The 19,318-nt window shown below is 40.0% G+C and overlaps 1 protein-coding gene across 1 annotated transcript in view; it reads left to right on the forward strand.

Moving 5' to 3' along the window:
• NAV3 (neuron navigator 3) overlaps positions 1–19,318 on the forward strand; it is a gene marked incomplete at its 5' end in the record, with an annotated part of 248,995 nt that overhangs the window by 62,072 nt on the left and 167,605 nt on the right. The window contains 2 exons of the mRNA XM_084205736.1: positions 8,514–8,631; positions 9,354–9,406. Coding sequence (XP_084061862.1) covers positions 8,514–8,631; positions 9,354–9,406 — 171 coding nt within the window. The remainder of the gene's footprint in view (positions 1–8,513; positions 8,632–9,353; positions 9,407–19,318) is intronic.

Consider the following 19,318-nt stretch of genomic DNA (forward strand, 5'->3'; position numbering starts at 1 on the left):
TAACAAGACATATATGAGACTGGAGATTCACACAAATGGGGTTTCTCTTATCCTGGATACCAAGAAAACTAAAGCATGGCTTTCTTGAAGCACTTTTTTTTCCTTTCTTTTTTTTTTCTTATTTTTTTTTTCTTTTTTTAATGTGACAGGGGTTTTTGAGAGAGCCCAAGTGATAGGAGACTGCCTTTAGAATCACACTGCTTATCTGAACTAAAATGTTGACACCTTATTAGTGGTGTCTCTAGGTGTAACACTTATGCTCACTGGGTAATCCTGGTCTTCCTCACGGTAATAAAACTATCCCGCTATATTAGTTTAAATCAATGTTTTATGTAAAAGCTGCATTGAATAATAGGCCTAGTACTTTATTTTACTTTCACTACATGCATGCTGAAATGCACTTTAAATACTATATATATATATATAGCTATAGAGATAGAGATAGATAGCTATAGATATAGATAGATATAGATGTATCTATCCATATCTATATGCATATCATCTACATCTAAGAAATAGTTCCAAAGTTGTATGAACGAATATATGGCATATTTATAACAGAAAGACTCAAGGTCGACTGCTTTTGAGGATTACTTTGTATGGGTGGCACACTATATTGTCTCCTGATAATTTAGGAAGCTCGAGGCAGGTGTTAATAACTGTGGTGCTGTTGCTCCCTTGACAAGCGCCACTTCCCCAGCGCACAAGCCTGTAGAGAAGCAGCTGTCTGCTCACGCTCCCTGCAGCTTCAGGACGAAGATCTGGCTCCTTCCTGTGGCATTTTATTGCTATTGCACAAGACTGAAGCCAGTAAATAAAACAATATGATTAAACTGTAAAGCAAATCAGTAGGATTCTTTTCAAAGTATGAACAAGTGAATTTATTCTATAAAGTGTTGGATTTTTATCTGAGCCAATATACAAATTACTCAGTGAACCTTACACATACACACACAGATACACAGTCAAAGAAGCTTATACTGTTACCTTCCATCTGGCACAGAAGCATCAAAAGTATAGCTCCTGTGCCACTGGTGAGTATTGGCCTCAAACATATGTGTTAAATAAATGCTGAGTTGGAGTTTGGGAAGAAATGAGTTGAAAGAGAGCACAGTAAGCCAGTACTAATGTTACTTCAGTGACTCGATCACAAACTGCAAGTGTAACTTGGAAATATAAAACAGCCCCCTTAAAGTTGGGTAAGTCATCTAAGGCTTGCCAGTGATTGTTCAAGAGTATTGTTTCTACTAATTTTCTTAGCTGGGATTAGTGGAGTTTTGTTTAATTGTGTTTTTATCTGTAAACTGCTGAGTAGTGTTGATGGATACATGCTGCTATTTACAAAATAGAATTGTACTACAGGGATTCTGACATTTTGGTTAATTGGCATGTATCCCTCTAAGTGGTTTCTATTCCTTAACTCATAATTGTTCTCATTTGCTCAGTGGGATTCAGAAACAGGGTTGGTGGAATGTCATTTAATACTTATTTCATTTTGTTAAATAAAGTGCATTGGCTTCCATCTTGCCTATAAATTAAGTCATTCTCATTTCATTTTCTGGCTATATATATTTTAATTGTGTAAATATTTTTCTTTCTCATGTAATTTGCTTAATGTTACAAAAAGTGCCACCCCCAGACCCTAGATTTACTTCATAGCAAATGAATTGCAGAGTAATTTCTATAGCCAATTAAATCAAGACATAAATCGAATGGTTGATCTATATCTTATGGCATTCTAAATGTGAACCATTGTTTTCAAAGTTAGTCTTTTTACTTGCTGAGTGGAGGACTGAAACTAATAAATTATTCTTCTGCATCCCAGAGGCATAACCTTCAATAAGAAAATATTTAAAAGGTCAGATCCTGCCTTCCAGTTGAGATTTCCTTAATGTATAGGCAGTGGGAAGGAGAAAGGCATCTCTCTGCAATCTGATTTCCTCACCCTAATCTAACACTAAATGTGTTGCCCAGCTTCTCTTTATAAATACAAACTGCTTCAGGGACACTCTAACACATGCTTTGCTACCCACAATTTATTAGCCAAGAATAGCTAAGTTGAAATAAAGTTGTAGTCATGCCCTCTCCTCTGGCAAATCCTCTTCACAGGGACTCTGGGACTGTTACTCAGGCTCTGTTGGGTATTCAGCATCCAGGGTAGGCCACACACTGGACAACCTCCCAGGAAATAGATATACATCCTTTACAGCTCATTTTGTAACATACTGGGCAACAACAGAAACAGCTCATCAATCTCATCTTTTTCAAGGGCAATTTGAAAAAGTGTCCATGGGTGAAAAGTTCTAAGTGCTATCAACGATCAGTTGTTTCCAATGGCAACATTTTAAGCAGAGTGAAAACACTGCACAAGAAGTCACATAACCCTTTTATAAAGTTAACAGTGCCATGTTTCCATTTTGCCTGTTAATATTCTAGTCTTGGGGCTATTTAATAGTTTCATTTTCCTTTATTGTATTTTTCATAAAGAAAAAATTACAAAATGTGCTGTTATAATCCAAACATAGAATAAAGGACAGTCTCTCTCTGCTCTGCTGAGAAGTAGCATTGTGCATTGCTCTGAAATGTTGCAACCCAGGTATACTGCTTGCAGCTTTTTTTTTTTAATTAGATAAATTTTTCCTTCCATTTGTCTAACTGTTATTTGCCACAAAATAAACACTAAAGAAAAATGTGTGAGAAGCTTGCTCTTGCCTGCAGATTCCTTTTGGGAAATGGAGTTGTTAGTGAGCCTCCCACTCTCAAAGGTGCTTATGATAGTGAGCATTGGAGGACAGCATGTCAAGTCTGCCATGCTAATGAACGGGGATACAATTGTCTTTGCAGAATATTTTAAAGGACAAGTGATGAGAGCTGGATTCTGTCTATTCATTCTACATACCTCTTTCATTTAGTGGGAAAATATTTAAATATTTTTGAAAATTAACCTCTGCTCCTAAATGGCATGGAAGTCTGTCAAGGTCTTATTGTACCTCAATTGGCAGCAAGTGCTGTTTCCCTGAGCAGCAGCTCTGGCACATAAGGGAGAGACAGAGGCAAGTGGAAAGCTGTCTTCTTAATAGCAACAGGGGACCATTTCAAGAGCTGAGATTCTATATTCTGTAGCAAACAAACAAACAAACAAACAGAAGATCAGGAAGGATCCAAATTCTTGGAATACGCATTTTTCCCAGCAAGCATTTTTCTAAATTACCTGATAAAATAGAAATAGCTCACAGAAGAAATTATTTTCAACTCAGAATATTTGGGATATAGTCCCAGCTGCTTGCCCTTGAGTGAGCTACATCAAAAGGCAGCTTCTATGCCCCAGTTTCCTCATATCTAAAGAAATAATAAATAGAAGGAGTGATCTCATTTATGCCTGGAAAGCATGCTGAGCTGATCTAGTGAGAGACACTGACGAAGTGTCATGCATTATGATTGCATTGGGCTGACTGCACTTCTGAAACCCATCTGACATTTCCCACTTGGCCTCGATCGTGGGCGGTAACATTTCTGTATTAAAGAGGATGCTTTATATCACTGCCTGATGTACATTACATGGTTCATGATTAAACATTTTCTAAAAAGGCAGTAGCCTGTGAGATCCTCTCCCTTTCTCACTTCATTAAGCTACCGCATTACAAAGTGTTCTGCTTCATTACAGATCCTGCCAGGCAGTTCTACTGTACATGTGAAGTATCGAGGTGAAGTTCATAACTATATTTGGGTATCAGGGTTTATTTCCTCCACTCCGTTGAAGGGCAGCATGACGAGCAGCTGAGGAATGCTCGGGGAAACCGTCATTAGCGTGAGCAGCCTGTGCCAGGGCTCGGGCTGCCCTGCTGAATCCCCTTTGTGCCGTGAGCACTCACATCACCGGGCTTGGGCATGGGGCTGAGACCACACAAACACAGGGGGATCAGCTCTGCTCCGTTAGCTGCTCCTGAGACCCGTGCTCCGCACGGCGGACAACAGCGGCTGTCACGGGTAACAGTGGCTGTCCCCTTCACTGCTGGCTGTCACAGGTGACATTGGCTGTCCCCTATGCTGCTGGCTGTCACAGGTAGCAGTGCCTGTCCCTGCAATGCCAGCTGTCACAGGTAGCAGTGGCTGTCCCCTATGCTGCTGGCTGTCACAGGTAACAGCGGCTGTCCCCTTCACTGCTGGCTGTCACAGGTGACAGTGGCTGTCCCCTATGCTGCCGGCTGTCACAGGTAGCAGTGCCTGTCCCTGCACTGCCAGCTGTCACAGGTAACAGTGGCTGTCCCCTATGCTGCTGGCTGTCACAGGTAGCAGTGCCTGTCCCTGCACTGCCAGCTGTCACAGGTAACAGTGGCTGTCCCCTATGCTGCTGGCTGTCACAGGTAGCAGTGGCTGTCCCCTGCGCTGCCGGCTGTCACAGGTAGCAGTGGCTGTCCTTCACTGCTGGCTGTCACAGGTAACAGTGCCTGTCCCCTTCACTGCCGGCTGTCACAGGTAGCAGTGGCTGTCCCTTCACTGCCGGCTGTCACAGGTAGCAGTGGCTGTCCCTTCACTGCTGGCTGTCACAGATAGCAGTGCCTGTCCCTTCACTGCCGGCTGTCACAGGTAGCAGTGGCTGTCCCCTGCACTGCCGGCTGTCACAGGTAGCAGTGCCTGTCCCCTTCACTGCCGCCTGTCACAGGTAGCAGTGCCTGTCCCCTTCACTGCCGGCTGTCACAGGTAACAGTGGCTGTCCCTTCACTGCCGGCTGTCACAGGTAACAGTGGCTGTCCCTTCACTGCCGGCTGTCACAGGTAGCAGTGCCTGTCCCTGCACTGCTGGCTGTCACAGGTAACAGTGGCTGTCCCTGCACTGCCGGCTGTCACAGGTAGCAGTGCCTGTCCCCTGCGCTGCTGGCTGTCACAGGTGACAGTGGCTGTCCCTTCACTGCCGGCTGTCACAGGTAGCAGTGCCTGTCCCCTTCACTGCTGGCTGTCACAGGTAGCAGTGCCTGTCCCCTGCACTGCCGGCTGTCACAGGTAGCAGTGCCTGTCCCTGCACTGCTGGCTGTCACAGGTAGCAGTGGCTGTCCCCTGCACTCCCCTGCTGCTGCAGCGGGCTGTCGCGGTCGGACGTGCCGGCGCAGCGGGCGGTGGCCGGGGAAGCGGGCAGGAAATGAGTCAGTCCGCAGCCGGCGCGGTGTGCGGCTGTAGCGCGGGGTTACTGGAGCAGCGGAGAGGGGAGGAAGTGTTGCAACAACTTACACTCATGTCTGTGCTTCTCTCTGAAACAGCCTCGTTACAGAAAAATCTAAGATAAGAGGATTTGGGGGAAGCGTTGCTGCCGAATTAGTGCAAGATGTCGTGACCTCTTGCTGGTTCTGAGAAGGGGGAGTGCGTGCACAGCCACTCCTCAGAGCTGCTCTGCACCCAGTGGAAAGGGAGCGCTCATGAAAAGGAGACTTTCATGAAGTTACTGATTTTTGGTCCTCTGTTCAGAGTCCCATGATTACTGAGTATTGTGAATGATGAAGCACAACGGAGCTTTACATTTTCCCAAGGATTTAAAGATAAAACTTTTTTTGAGGTGCCTTGATACTTGAAACCTGTGAAGGGGAGAGTCTCTATTTCTCATTACTTTTACATGAGAGAATTTAGTGTAAAAAGATTATAGTGGCATGTGTACATTCTTATAATTTCACGTGTCTCTCTTCATGCTTTTCATTTTTTCAAGACTCCTGACCGATTGGGTCCCCAGAAGAATGAGATGAATGAGAAAGGCATCCTATGGGGAAGGGGGTGGAAACAGAAGCAAGTGGAAAGAGAGGAAATAAAGTATGACATTCCACTGCCAACTGGATGTTGGTTTGCTATATTGTCTCCATCAATAAATCTCTGCTTTCTTGATTTTTTTGTAATACATGTGAAGTGAAAAATCTTCTCTTTTAACACAGGCCCCTCCCAGTACTGTTTTTGTACCATTGCATGACTATGAAATGCTGACCATCAGAAAAATTTTGGTATGATGTGGATAATCAGACTTTGCTTACAAAACGCTGTTTAAATTCTTTGTGCTTATCACAATTTAAATTAATAAAAAAAGAAAATTATGAAGGGGTGGAGGGATCAGTGAAGTCCATTCTTTGAATACTAGACACTTGCAAAGCAGCTGCTATATTGAAATTTCCTTGTCTGCTTAGCGGGAGAATAGTTCAAATTGTAGTCAGAATTAGGACTGATACACCCAATTCTGTGAGGGTGTGACAAATGAAAAAGGAAATGCCTGGTATTTTTATTTGTAATATGAAACTAACCTATAATAATACTAGTGGTATTAAATTTTGTATGTTCCAGTGGATCAGTTTCATTGGAATACAGAAAATAGTTCTGCTTATATTAATAGAGAATATTTTTGAAGCATTACTTTAAAAGTATGACTGAAGTTGAAATACTAGTAGTAGGGAATATATGATGCTATGGGTGTGGTATGTGTCTTTTATCATCATGGTTTCATATTATTTCAAATATGTGTTCATACAATCTTTATGGGGACCCCACGTTCACTCCATATGATTATATGCCTGAAGAAACACTTTCTTAGCTACAGTTTGCTTTAAAAAAAAAAAAAAAATTAATGGAGTCTTTTATGTTACTCAGCTGTAACAGAAAAAAAAGAATATCAATCACTGAAAACACTGATTTCAATCAGTGAAAGCAGAGGAGATTCAAAAGGACTACTGGGTGTAGCAGAGAGATTAGGGTCATATTCAACAGCAGCATCCTTTGACTTTCGAAGGGCTGAATGCACTTCCACAGTTTAATTCTGTGGAGTTATTTGAAGTTCTAAAGCTGTCAAGAAATCGATGAAAAATCAACTAGTGATCTTCATGCAAGAATATGGGAAGAAATAGAGTAGACCAAACAAGTTATATTTTTCTCTCTTTTAATAAAGAGGGAGAAAATCTGTGGCAAAGGTACTCAGGTAGCAAACAAGTCCTTAGCAGGTGGGCATGGAATAAGTGGTGATATTTTTGTGGGGTGGAAAGCAGATAATGGTTCTCTGAGTTAGGCTCTGGACTGGGAATTGCATCTGTTTTCCCACCCTGGCTCTGCCATAGATTTCCTTGATGAAATAAGCAAGTTGTTAACGGCTTTGGCCTCTGTTTTTCTCTTCACAAAATGGGATTCTGACCCCTTCCTCTCCCAAGGGTCTGTGAGGTTGAATAAAAGGATGTTTATAAAGTAAGCTTTTATTTATTTATTTTTTAATGAAAAAGGTGCAGTTTCAACATTTTCAAGCAATATTCTCAGCAGAGGAAGGCTCTTGGTTATTATATTTACTCACATGGTGGTGCTGTCATACATATGTGCTTTCTCTTAGTGTTATCATCCCACAGCAGTGGGAGGCTTGGGAGGTTTTGTACAAGTCCTGTTTTCTGGAATGAGGAAAGAGGTCACAGACAGCCTGTAAAGGGGAGCCAGGGCTGGCTCCCAAAGGCCACAGATACCCTCCTGTTTTGTGACACCCCCTGCCAACCTCTGCTTCTGTGAGCTCCTTCTGTATGCTGGGACACCCCAGCAAGGTGTGGGATGATCTTGGGGTGCACTCGTCCTTCAGTGTAGAGGGGAAGGTGTCCCTCTTTTCCCACCCTAAGTAAGCCTGGTTCTGCTTGTGTGTGTGCTGTAGGTGTTACCAAATGCTCTGTGTACATACACATCCTATGAAATGCCTCCAACCTCTCCCTTCATGCCCCTCTCCTCCCTTATTTTTCAGGATGGAATTCAGCTGGTCCTTTTCAACCTTTTGTTTACAACTGCCATTTTTGTGCTGCCAGTTGCTAAGTGTTTGGTGCTGCTCAGTCTCACTGTTCCTCCCTCCTCTTTAGGCAAAGAGAAGGCACAGCATATCTCCAGAATGTATGTGCTCTAATTCCAGTGACATGACTGCTGTGCATCTGGTGCTCTCAGTCTCCTCTGTGTGCATTAGAGCACTTTGAACTGCAGGCAGGGGGTGAATGACCTGTCCCTGGGCAGTGGGACGCAGTGATTACTGCATGAAGTGTTACAGGGGCATCCCCAGGTGCAGGAACACCAGTGACAGTCCCATTAATCCTTACCTAAACACAGGCACATGTCTCTTCTATCACTTTCTCTTAGGCAGCCCCAGAGTATGAATGCTGTTGGCAGGGCATGCGTGGAGGTAGAAATGTGGTGGGAGGTGAAATTTTGGTAGATGTGATTGATTTACGACAGGAGTTTCCTTTACAGTCATAAGGGGAATTTTGCTTGGTCACAGTAAGTTTGAACCCTCTTGAAACAGCCTGAATCATTTGAAGCTAAAATAAATCAGAGAATGGCAGGGGGAGGGGCATGACCGTTAGGGAGAGAAAAAAAAAAAAGTCAAAAAACACATTAAAATTGTTTCCCTTAGTGCTGACTTCTTAAATGGGAATGTGTTCCAGAATAGTTCTGCTATGTAAGCCAACATTTGTTTTAAGACTTTTTATTGTCTTTTTTCCTCTCTTCCCCTTGCCCTCCCTCTCTGCTCTGCAGATTTACACTGACTGGGCTAACCACTACCTAGCAAAATCTGGCCACAAGCGGTTGATCAAGGATTTGCAACAGGACATTGCAGATGGAGTTCTGCTAGCAGAAATCATCCAGATCATCGGTAAGACCCGGGCTGAGGGAAGCACTGTGAGCTGACTCCTTGCGTGGGGGAATGTATAATTCAAGTTGAATGTATTTAACAATAAGATGAACCCTGAATAATACCATTTGACTGGGTCCATATGTCTCTGATATTTGTGTGGTTCATCCTTGTCTTAATTAAAAAATATGTTTATGTGAGCATGTTTGGAAGTTGCTGTTTAACCATACTTTAAATGGCCAGAACTGTATCTTACACACTTTGAATTGTCAGAAACGAATGCTCCATTAAACCATATGTCTCCCATGTGTGCATTTTGTTAGTTGGAGTGGCTCATACTTTCTGGGATGCCTTGAAACTGTATCCTGACCCTGCAAAGACAATTGTGGAAGATTTCATGTCAGCAGTTATTTTGCAGGGGCTGAAGAATTAGCAGCGACCTCCTTCGCACTTCCCCCTTTGCATGATTTGGCATATGGAAGCAACTGCTGCTAACAAGAGTGTTGTTACTGTACGACTGAGCTTTACTTAGAAAAGAGCTCTCTGTCAACAAAACCCTCTGCATTTTATTGCTGTGCCTTTTCTGCTTTTCTTCAGGGTTTTTTTTTCTGTTTTGATTTTTAAGTTTTTGGGTTTGAGTTTTATTCTTATCTTTTTTTTTTTTTATTTTTGACCAGGGATTGGAAAGGAAACTTTTATCTCATTGTTTACTTTTGCTTTTCCCCTCACTGTTTTTTGTTTAGCAAATGAAAAGGTTGAAGATATCAATGGCTGTCCACGGAGCCAGTCTCAAATGGTAAGAATAAAATATATTTTTAGTTTGTGTTGGCACCACTCCACCTTCCTAAAATGCTTTTTAATAAGGATTTATATAAAATATGAATATTGTGTCCCATTTTTACCATGAAGTCCTAAGTCTCATACAGGTTCCTGATACTTACTTTCCACACATGCTTAATGTTTTTAACTTTGTTTCTGTGCTAAATTTGGATCTTGAGATAACCTGGCAGCAAAACTTCATCACTTCTAATTAATCCAGAATTGCCTTATCAGACCTGTTCTTCTGTGGATCCAAATAATTTCATTTAGCTTCATTTTAAGGACAGTGAATCCAAGAGTAAATTATTGAGTGGAGTCTTTGTGTCTGGAAAACCGGTTTGATAAACAACACTTGCCAAATTATTTTTAAAATATAAATAGCCTTTTGGATTGTCCACTGTGAAGTCCAGCTTGGTGAACTGACTCCAAGGCTTTCAGAAATAGCACTTTAGTCATATAGCTCTCTGAGCTATAGCTGGCAGCTGTCTAAAGACTTTTTAATACTCTCAGACAAGAAGCATTTAGTGACTGTGATTCATACGGAGTCCTATTCATCTTTTACTCTGTTTATGGGTAGTCAACTACATTTAATAAGATTAAATCTCCTTAGAATACTGTGAAAGTGACAGACACAAAATCTGAGCCTTAGTAAAATCACCATGCATTTTTTGAATCATTTGCAATCCAAGTCATGTTCTTCCATGCTGAGGTCTTTGACTTTCTGTTCACAGTCAAATAATATATAAATAAGGTGCATAATTGGGTAGCTGGCAAGGATTTTGGAGTATAGTGATTTGGTTGGACTTGCATAATAGTAAACTGCTGAAACTGGGCTTACAAATGGAAATGAAACAGAAAAGAGGTACATTTTTGTCAGTGCACTTTTAAAGGTGGAAGGTGTTTGTGGCTTTTTTCTGCAAAGCATTAAAAGGGAAAAGGAAAATTTTTGAGTACTAGTGTAGTGAATAATGGGGTCTTTTGCTTCTTATTGTTCAAAAAATGTGCAGGTTTAGAATAGGTTTTTTCTCTCTTTTTCAGTCTATTTGAAACAGTCCATAGAAAGAATACACACAATTTCCTTAAGAATAGTTATTATTTTAGTTACTCATATTACAGCAGCACCTAGTGGCCCTGGCTGAGAACTTTGGGAACTCCAGCATGGAACTCTAATATTACACACACAGATCAAGAGATAATCACTCTCCACTTCAATCATGTTAAAACTTGCCATTCCAGACAGGCAAGACAAACAAGGAGGCACAAAAGCACAGGGAAAGGGTGTCATTTTCCAAAGTTATGTAAGTGGTTAGTGGCCATCTAGGTCTGCTTAGGGACCCACCACTCTGTTGTCTATCGATCTTCATTTCCATGACAGCAAGATGAGCTGCCGAGAGATGATCCACTCTAGCAATGTTTGCATCTCCAAAACAACATTGGTGTATGTTCCCTGTTGCATTTTTATGTGGAAAAGGGATCCTTGATTTCATCTCTAGCTTCATGCAGCTAGGGAGGAGATGTGGTCAGTGCGTGCCCATACTGCAGAGGTACTTTTGGCTCTCCTTGTGTCCATCTTTCTCCTTCCACATGAGCCCATGCCACAGCTCAGCCAGGCCAAAGAATATGTCCCATGTGCTCTGGGTGTCAAAGCAGGTGCTTTGAAAGCTGCTGTGCATAGTCATGCATCACTGTTTGCACAGTAGCTAAAGCGTCACATTTTACCACTTTAACTTCATAGTAATGTATGGGTAGTAATGACGGGTATTTACTTACCCGTCCTTTGGTACAATCTCTTTACTGAATTGTTTTATCTCTACAGACTGACCTGATTATTCTCCTGACTTTTCGCATGCCAGTTCTATACTGCTGATTTCTTTACTGAGTTAGGAAATTTAAAATGTACTGAAGTTGAAGTCATTTAAACTTGTCAGTTTTTCTCTCAGAGACCCCAGGTTTTGAGCCTGCTCTCCATTTGTTTCCTCTGGGCTCTGCACTGGTTTAACCTAGCCAAAGGCACAATTTTACTGCATTTTCAGGTAATTTTCCTCAGCAGTGCTCAATTTTGCTAGCCTGCTCAGTTAATTGTAGGGCAGTTCTCTTCTCCTTATAGCAGTGGGCTCTTGATTTGTTTGTAATATGCAGGGGAAAAAAAATATAACAGCAGTCAAAGCTAGCTTGCATGTTGTATGTTTGTCATACACCAGGATGTAGCAATATGTCCTGTCAGTACTAGAACATCGGCCATCAAACCAGCAACTGTCAAAATACTCCAATAACATTTGTTAGCCATTCATTCACTGCTTTAATTTAAAAACTTTTAGTTAATAAATCTCAAGTATCCCGCTACCCTCTTCTTGAACATATGTTTTCATAATCCTTGCTCTCATAACTTGCAATTAAGGGGAAATGTTTTCTCTATTCATCTGCCATTTGATAGCCTTTCCGGGAGGCCTTTGATACCCATTTTCAGAAGGTCTAAGATATTTTATTATTAGCTTTAAAAAAGCTAGGGAGCACTGACATGGATTGTCTGCCGTTGGAAATTCTTGATACTCTCTGTGGATGATATTGATATGAGCTCATAATTAATCACTACCAATATTCCCAAAGTCTGTTCCACTCATAATTTGTTTTTTCTCTTGCCAATGGTATCATCTTTCAAGTGAATGATGCCAATGTCATAATCTTTCAATTGAGGCATCTCAATTCAGCTGTTACTGAATTTAAATTGTAAACATATTTTAATGTTTATTTTAAATGTATATAAAATGCTTAGTTTTTCTTTAGTTAGTTCTATTGCAATGTCTTGCACACTATGCTCATTTTGGCATTGATGTATAAATACTTGCAGAGAAGTTGAATTGGCTCCATAGGTCCAAGTTCAGAACAACTGAAAACCTGTGAAGCCCAGCAGCACCCAGCTTCTGCATAGTTAGCTTTACCAGGATTCATTATGTTCACCCATTTGATGTGGCACACAGAACCCGAGTATCTGAGATGTACTGGGGGAGAAATGATTTCATATTCAAATCTCAGAAGCTTTAAATAAATTTAATTATAAGAAAATTGGGGAGGTTTGCTTGTTTTGGAGGTTTGCTGGGTCAGTCTACTGTGGTGAAATGATTTTAGCATTTCTTATAAATTGTTCTCGTATCTATAATAAGGCTTTAAACCTCTGTGTATTACAGCATATGTCTGTCTGGGGTGTCATGTAGAGTCTTGCCAATTTTTTCCTTACAGCTATGCTTCCAACGAGCAATATAGAACTTCTATTTTTCATCGTCTCTTTGAATCCCTTCAATTGAAAATAATGCCACATGAATTTTTATCTTTTCCTTGTATGAATTATTCCATAAGTCTGTCAATTAAGGACATTTCATATCATCTTTATTTAGAAAATAACAGGATTTCAAGGGTTTACCTTTTGATAAAATCTAAAGCTAATTCCTTTCTGCTTCTTTATAACCCATTTGTTTCTTTAATTTCTGTTTTAAGTTCCCTCATCATTAGAGAAAATGAGACAGCCTTCTGAGTAGAAAATATGTTATAAAGCTTTTATCTAATTTTTCAGAGAGAAAGCTTTCAGGTTTGCTTTTTTTTTCCTCCTGGACAAATGATAAATATAATGGAAAATCTCCAGTGTTTCAGCTTTTAACATATCACATCAAACATACAATAAATCTGAATGGACTGAAAATCCTTTAATGGTGAGATTTTCAGTTTTGTCACTAGTGACTTTTAAAAAATTCTTGTTTCTGTTCTTTCCTCACATAGTTTACAGTGCTGCTGGCAGCAGAAATCATAAAATAACTTCAAAGTTGACAAAAATTTTTAGTTTATTGCACTTCAACTTGATTTTTCTTTCAGAGATCAATGTTGCCTTTATAGGTGTTTTTTAGAATCAGCTCTTGTTACTTTCCACAAGAAATGTCTCTGCCAATACCCATCTAGGTACAAAAGCATCCTTAATTTTTTTGTTGGTATCAGGGCCTTTCTCATAGTTATGATAGTGCTGGAGAGACCTTTCTTATTAAAGACTTTCCTAGTATTTTTGTATGCACTTCATGAAGACTGTTTTTTATTATTATAAAATGTGCCAAAGACCAGTCTGATCTTTGGCACACTTTTCAACCAGTTTATACAACCAAAGGTATGCATCAAAGGTAATTTTATGATTTAGAATATAGATATGCTGCAGTCCCATAGAGAAAGTTGAGTTCACTAAAAATAGATGTCATGTTCATCCTGGAAATCAAGGAGTGGAGAAAAGGTGTTTGAGTTGTAGAACATTGCCATATTGATAAGAATCTTTAGTGAAAAGCTTTAGTTATCAGAGCTAGCACCAATTTTGGGTGACCAGCAGTGTATCTGATAAAAGTGGGAATTGGTGTGACTGTATTTAGAACTAATAAGATAATTTCTGCAACATAGTTCTTGATTTCATTAATAATGCCTTTAAAAAGAGGCTAATAAAATTAAAATGTTTAGTAAAAAAGACAGAAGAATGCCAAAAATGTTGCTTTATTTTCTGAGACTGAAGAAAAGTTGTGTATGTTAACAAGAGGAAGGTAACAGGAGTAGGGGAATCAGTCTCTGCTTAACCAGGGAGCTTTTTCTTTAACAGAGAAAGTCAAAGAGCTGTGTGAAGCCTAAAGACAGACACAGAATACTGTGTATATTCTGGTAGACACTGATTTGTAATTTATTGTGCTAGATGTGCTCTGTAGTGTCCCTGTAGTCCCACAGAATCCCATGATGGCTCCATCTCTGCTGATACGCTTGGGGTTTTCTCTGGAGGAAGACAAGGTTGCAAGAGGATGGGGTGCATGCAGATCTCTTCTTAACATGTGGACAAGATAAATGGGTAGAAACTACACCTGCTAAATGTGCCATGTGTCCTTCAGACTTCCTCTGACAGGGATGTGCTGGGCAGACACTGTGGAGTAGCACCCGTCCGTGTCCAGCAATGTCAATATCCAGGGATGAGAACATCACATCAGCATGATACTATGTGTCTAAAAATCATTTGTGAAAAACAGGATCATTGTGTATAAAGTAAGAATTGAGGGTTCTACTAAGGTTCATGAATTCCATGTGAAAATGTGTGTGGTATGGTTGTGTGTAGCTCTTTGAGGAACAGGAAGCCTGAAAATGTTGTCCCTATGTTGACTGTCAAGTGGGCCCACATGTGAGCTCTTCCTGCCTGCACAGTTTTGAACTGTACAAGAATTTCCTGGCTTTGCTGGTGCAGTTGTGGTGAGATTGGCTGTGTGGATTCAAGACATACTTTCTGTACTTTGGAGCAGCTTCAGGTGAGCCTCCCATGCAAGTGTAACAGATTGAAATATACACAGAAATTTGGCTGGGTGAAGAGATATGGTCCCTTGGGAAACTGGGAATTCAATCTGAGTTTTGAAAACTAATCCCAGCTCCTTTAATGTGTGGGCCAATTTCTTCCTGCGGTGACACCTATATGACCCCTTTTGATACCTGCTTGACCCCCTTCTATTTAAATTCCGACCGTATTGTCTGCACTTTTGTGCAGCCTCAAGCCAGATTGTTGTCCAGCTGGGAATTTCATGAGGACACTTTGCCGTCAGTGTAGATGAGCCTGTCCCCAAAATTCAGCAAGCTCCCATCAATTGCATTTCTTCCTTGGACTTTTTAAGCGGTGGCAGAGGCATCATGATCCCCATTCCCTGGGAAAATTAGGTCATGGTAGTACACATCTTACATATTCTCTGGTGTCCTGCCTCAAAAGGATTTACTTACCTGTTAATTACACGTTTCTGAACCCAGCTCTTGTGGTTTGGCAGAATTCAGTCTCATGCAATAAAAATTTTATGGGGGCAGCTGTGGGTTAAATACACATTAGAGCCACACTGGTGACAAACACTTCTTTTCACAATCTGTTCTCCCCTGTCTTGCAACTCTGGCAGCTCTAGGTGGAAGAGCAGACAAGGCTGATATAGCTCCATTATGAAAGGATATAAGCAGATGTTTTTCTGTGAGGGAAATGACACTCCTCAACCTGATACATATTCAGATTTCCTATTTTCAAGTATATATTTTTGCCTAACTAGCTGTGCTTTGTGAGTTTCTTCACTGGGTAGGTGATTTACATTAAACTTTTAACCTTTCTGGGATTCCCAGCGCCCAAGGGCCCAATACTGTCACAGCCAGGAGCATGTCCTAACTAGCCTTCTGAAGATCCTTTCTTAGACAAGTCCTCTTATTTCCTAGGTAGGTTCAGGGTGTGATCTTCTTTTTAGGAATTAATCCCATTCCCATATCCTTCCCCAGAGATTGTCCTCAGCTGTTTGAGGGAAGACTTTCTTGAGCATGTTTGGCACATCCAGGCACTTGCAATCCCCTGTTCAGTGTATAATGTACAGGATGGCTTCAGAACATTTGTAACTTGTTTGGTGTTCAGTGAATGCTGAAGCCAACTATCACTGAAGTGTCCCATATTCCAAACTCTTGAATCATGAATCATGAGTGCAGGACAAAATTTTAGAAGCTGAACTTCAGCATTGGAGTTTCCTTCTTTGTTTTAGACATCTACAAAGCCATTTTATAAACTCATGTATGCCTTGCAGGGGGCTCGTGCCTTTTTTATGTAATCCTCTGTGCCAGAGAAATTTAAAAATTCTCAGGCAAAAAGCAATGCATGTAAATACAAGTACAGTGAAAACATGCAAATAGATAATGCAAACTGAAGGATAGTTATGGGAAGTAATTTCTTTACTAATCTTCATTGGTGTAGACATTGAAATTTATTTTTTTGTTTGCAGATGAAATTAACTTGACATAATGGCTAGAGTAAAAATGAAAATGAGTGTATCAAGACTAGAGATATATATAACCTCAAAAGAAAAAAGATAAAGACAATAATGAGGGTCTATATAAGAATACATCTTGGGAATAATTGTGACTATATGAATGGAGAGATTAAAGAAAGGAAAGAGAGCAATTTCTCTAAGGGCAAGGTTAAAGGTGTTAATGCTGGTTGAATCTCCAGGATGTAGATGTTTGAATTCTTGTTTCAAGTTTTGTTGATAAGAGATTATTAATGTTATTAACACAGCCACTTTGAGTAAGATGAGAGGCAAACTGGTTTAGCATAGTGCTGGAAGAGGAGGAATTCCAAGTGCTTTTGTAAACAAACCCTAAAATTTCCAGGAACTGAAGAAATTTAAGAGAAAATATAGATGGGATGACAGCTGGACAGACAGAGTAACAGATGCCTTTTTGTGGTAGACCAAGCATATTTTTGCTCTGAGAAAACAAGGAAGCTGAGGAAAGGATGGAAGAACTGCTGGAAATGTGAGATTTGTAGAGAATAAAGAATGGAACCCTTCATTCATCTTGCCTAAAGAATGTTGCTGTCTTAGAAAGGCAGGGGAGAAAAAGGCAACAAAAAAATCTCTTTTTTTGATATGGTTTGATTTTAGTTTTACCTCTTGTGAGACCTCTTTATTTTACACCGAAACAAGCAGTTCTCTTTACATTTAGAACATTACATTTGAGAACAATAAAAGGACCACAAGATTTATAACAATCCCTCTTCACAGAAAAGCTCTGAGTTACTCACTGTTATCAGGCACTGAGATTCATATTCCCCTGAGTCACTCACATCTGACTGTCTGAAGCCATAAAAGAAAATGCTGCAGGAACATATCCTGAGTGTTATTTCACTAGCCTAGAAGTACATTATTCATGAAGGATAAATCATGCGCTGCTATTAGCCTTTTTGCTTATACTTACAAATCCCTTGTGTTTTTGCTGTGTAGAATCATAAGAGAGTAACTCATCTAGATGTTAATGAAATGATCATGTAATGAAAAGGACATATATTGTGATGAATATTTATACAGTCTCCAGGAAATCTACTGAGTCATTAGGTTATAGTTGAGTTTGCTTTGTTAGGACTGGAATTAGGGTTTTGCACACTTTGCTTCTGTAGATCTAGACTACAAAAACACTAAAAGATCCTTTTGATCCTTAAAGTCACCTGTTTTCCCTCAAACACTGCCTTCTCTTCCCTCTTCCCCCCCTGCAGTTCCTTGAAACCCACCTCTCCTTAATCTCAGTCTGGAACATGCCACTTGAGCCCCTGAGATATGACCATCCCACCCATCTATCCCTTCTCCCCATCCCTCAGCTGTGTTTGTCAGGAATGTAAATCAATCAGAAACTTGACTTAAGCTGTATTGGGAGGACAGACAGAGATTAACTGCTGCAGTGTGTTGGAAAACTAATGAATGATGTACACTTTGAAGTATTTATTGTTTGAAGAGATTCAGTATACAGTCTCTCCACTTCACCCATCTGTAATTAGCTTTCCGTGGTCTTCAATTTTTAGTTGGGTTTTTTGGTGTGGGGTGTTGTTTTTTTTTTTAATATATTTTTTCCCCTCAAAAATATCATGTGAACATTCTCTGGAGTTTTGGAATAGAACAAATATATATTAGTAATGCATATGCTTAGACAAAGAGGTGAGGAATAAATGGCCTTGAAACCTCCATTAATAGCAATACACTGAAAAGTCTAAACATAAACATGCAGTTAAATACATACACACAAATTGACCATGACATACATTCTAGAAAGCACCTGTGGTTATGAGACATTAACAGATTTTTCCCAGATAGCAGAAGCAGATTACAGTAAATATGTCTGCTTCATGATGGTGTATTTTTATCATCTTCTATAGGGAGAGTATGTTATAAATACCAGGAATGTCTAGAATGTTTACTGGATTTAAAAATAGAGAAGAAAGTGCGTGATATTTAGCTGAACAGCAAAAATGCATATTTAAGCTGAACAAGAAAATAAACAATGTATCTGAAGTGGTTTTACTTTACAGTATAACCAAACAAGGCTTTCTGGTAATGTTGAGATTTTGTCAGCTTCCTAGATTTTTTCAAATGTCTGATTATTTTGGAACTGTGGCAAAATGCCAGTTCTCTTATAGTTGAGGACTTCTATTTAAATATTTTCTAACCACCCCCACCTCTGCTTAGACTTTTGTAGTTCTGAGTGCTGTGTGTTATTTCGAGAAGGATATTGTTCTATATCTTTGGAGCCTTGATTTTCCACAGAGAGATAGATTTTCCACAAAAGAATATTTCTTAACATTGAGGTGAAGTACCCAGGCCTTTCATTCCTCCTTCTTCCTAAAATAATCTGCCACTGCCTCTCCTGACAGTGGAGAATTCTGAAGTTCAGTAACATGCAAGTCTCTTGAGAAACAGTGTGTTTTAGTGTGTGGCTCACACACATGGCTGTGCATCTCTGTAAAGTACCTTGTGCAGTTCTGATTGAACTCTCAATGATTTTATTCACTTTCAAAGGTATTTAAGCCCCTCTGCCTCTCATTTGTGAATTAAAGTTTGTGTGAGCTTTTAAATTCTTGGAATTTCTGTATTATCAAGACATCTGTGAGAGGATGAGATAGTCACTCATTTACAGATTTGCCAGAACTAATATCTCTGTTCCTTAGGGTGAGTCCAGATTAAGTTTAGAAAAGAACTACTAGTCAGATTTTGAGAATTAAGCATTAACATCTGCAAACAATAAATGAGGACACATACCAAGTAGGAGCATCATCAGCTTTTACTTGGTTGGGGTGGGAAATGCAACTGCTGGGAAGATATTTTAATGGAGACACAGGAACTGTGCAACTGTCCATAAAATGCTGACTGTGGTGTAATGTGTAAAGCAGCAGAGGGTGCCAGAAAGCAGCAAGTTGTGGCTTCCATTGTAATTAAAGGAATTAGCGCAGTTAGGGTGGAACAGGGTTTGTATTGTGAGTTTAGCTGCAAAAGGGAAGAAAGAAAACACCCTTCTTGTAATTTTAACCCCTTATAAATGTTTAAAATGAAAATAA

Source organism: Fringilla coelebs, assembly GCF_963513975.1.
Source record: "Fringilla coelebs genome assembly, chromosome: 5".
NCBI lineage: Eukaryota > Metazoa > Chordata > Aves > Passeriformes > Fringillidae > Fringilla > Fringilla coelebs.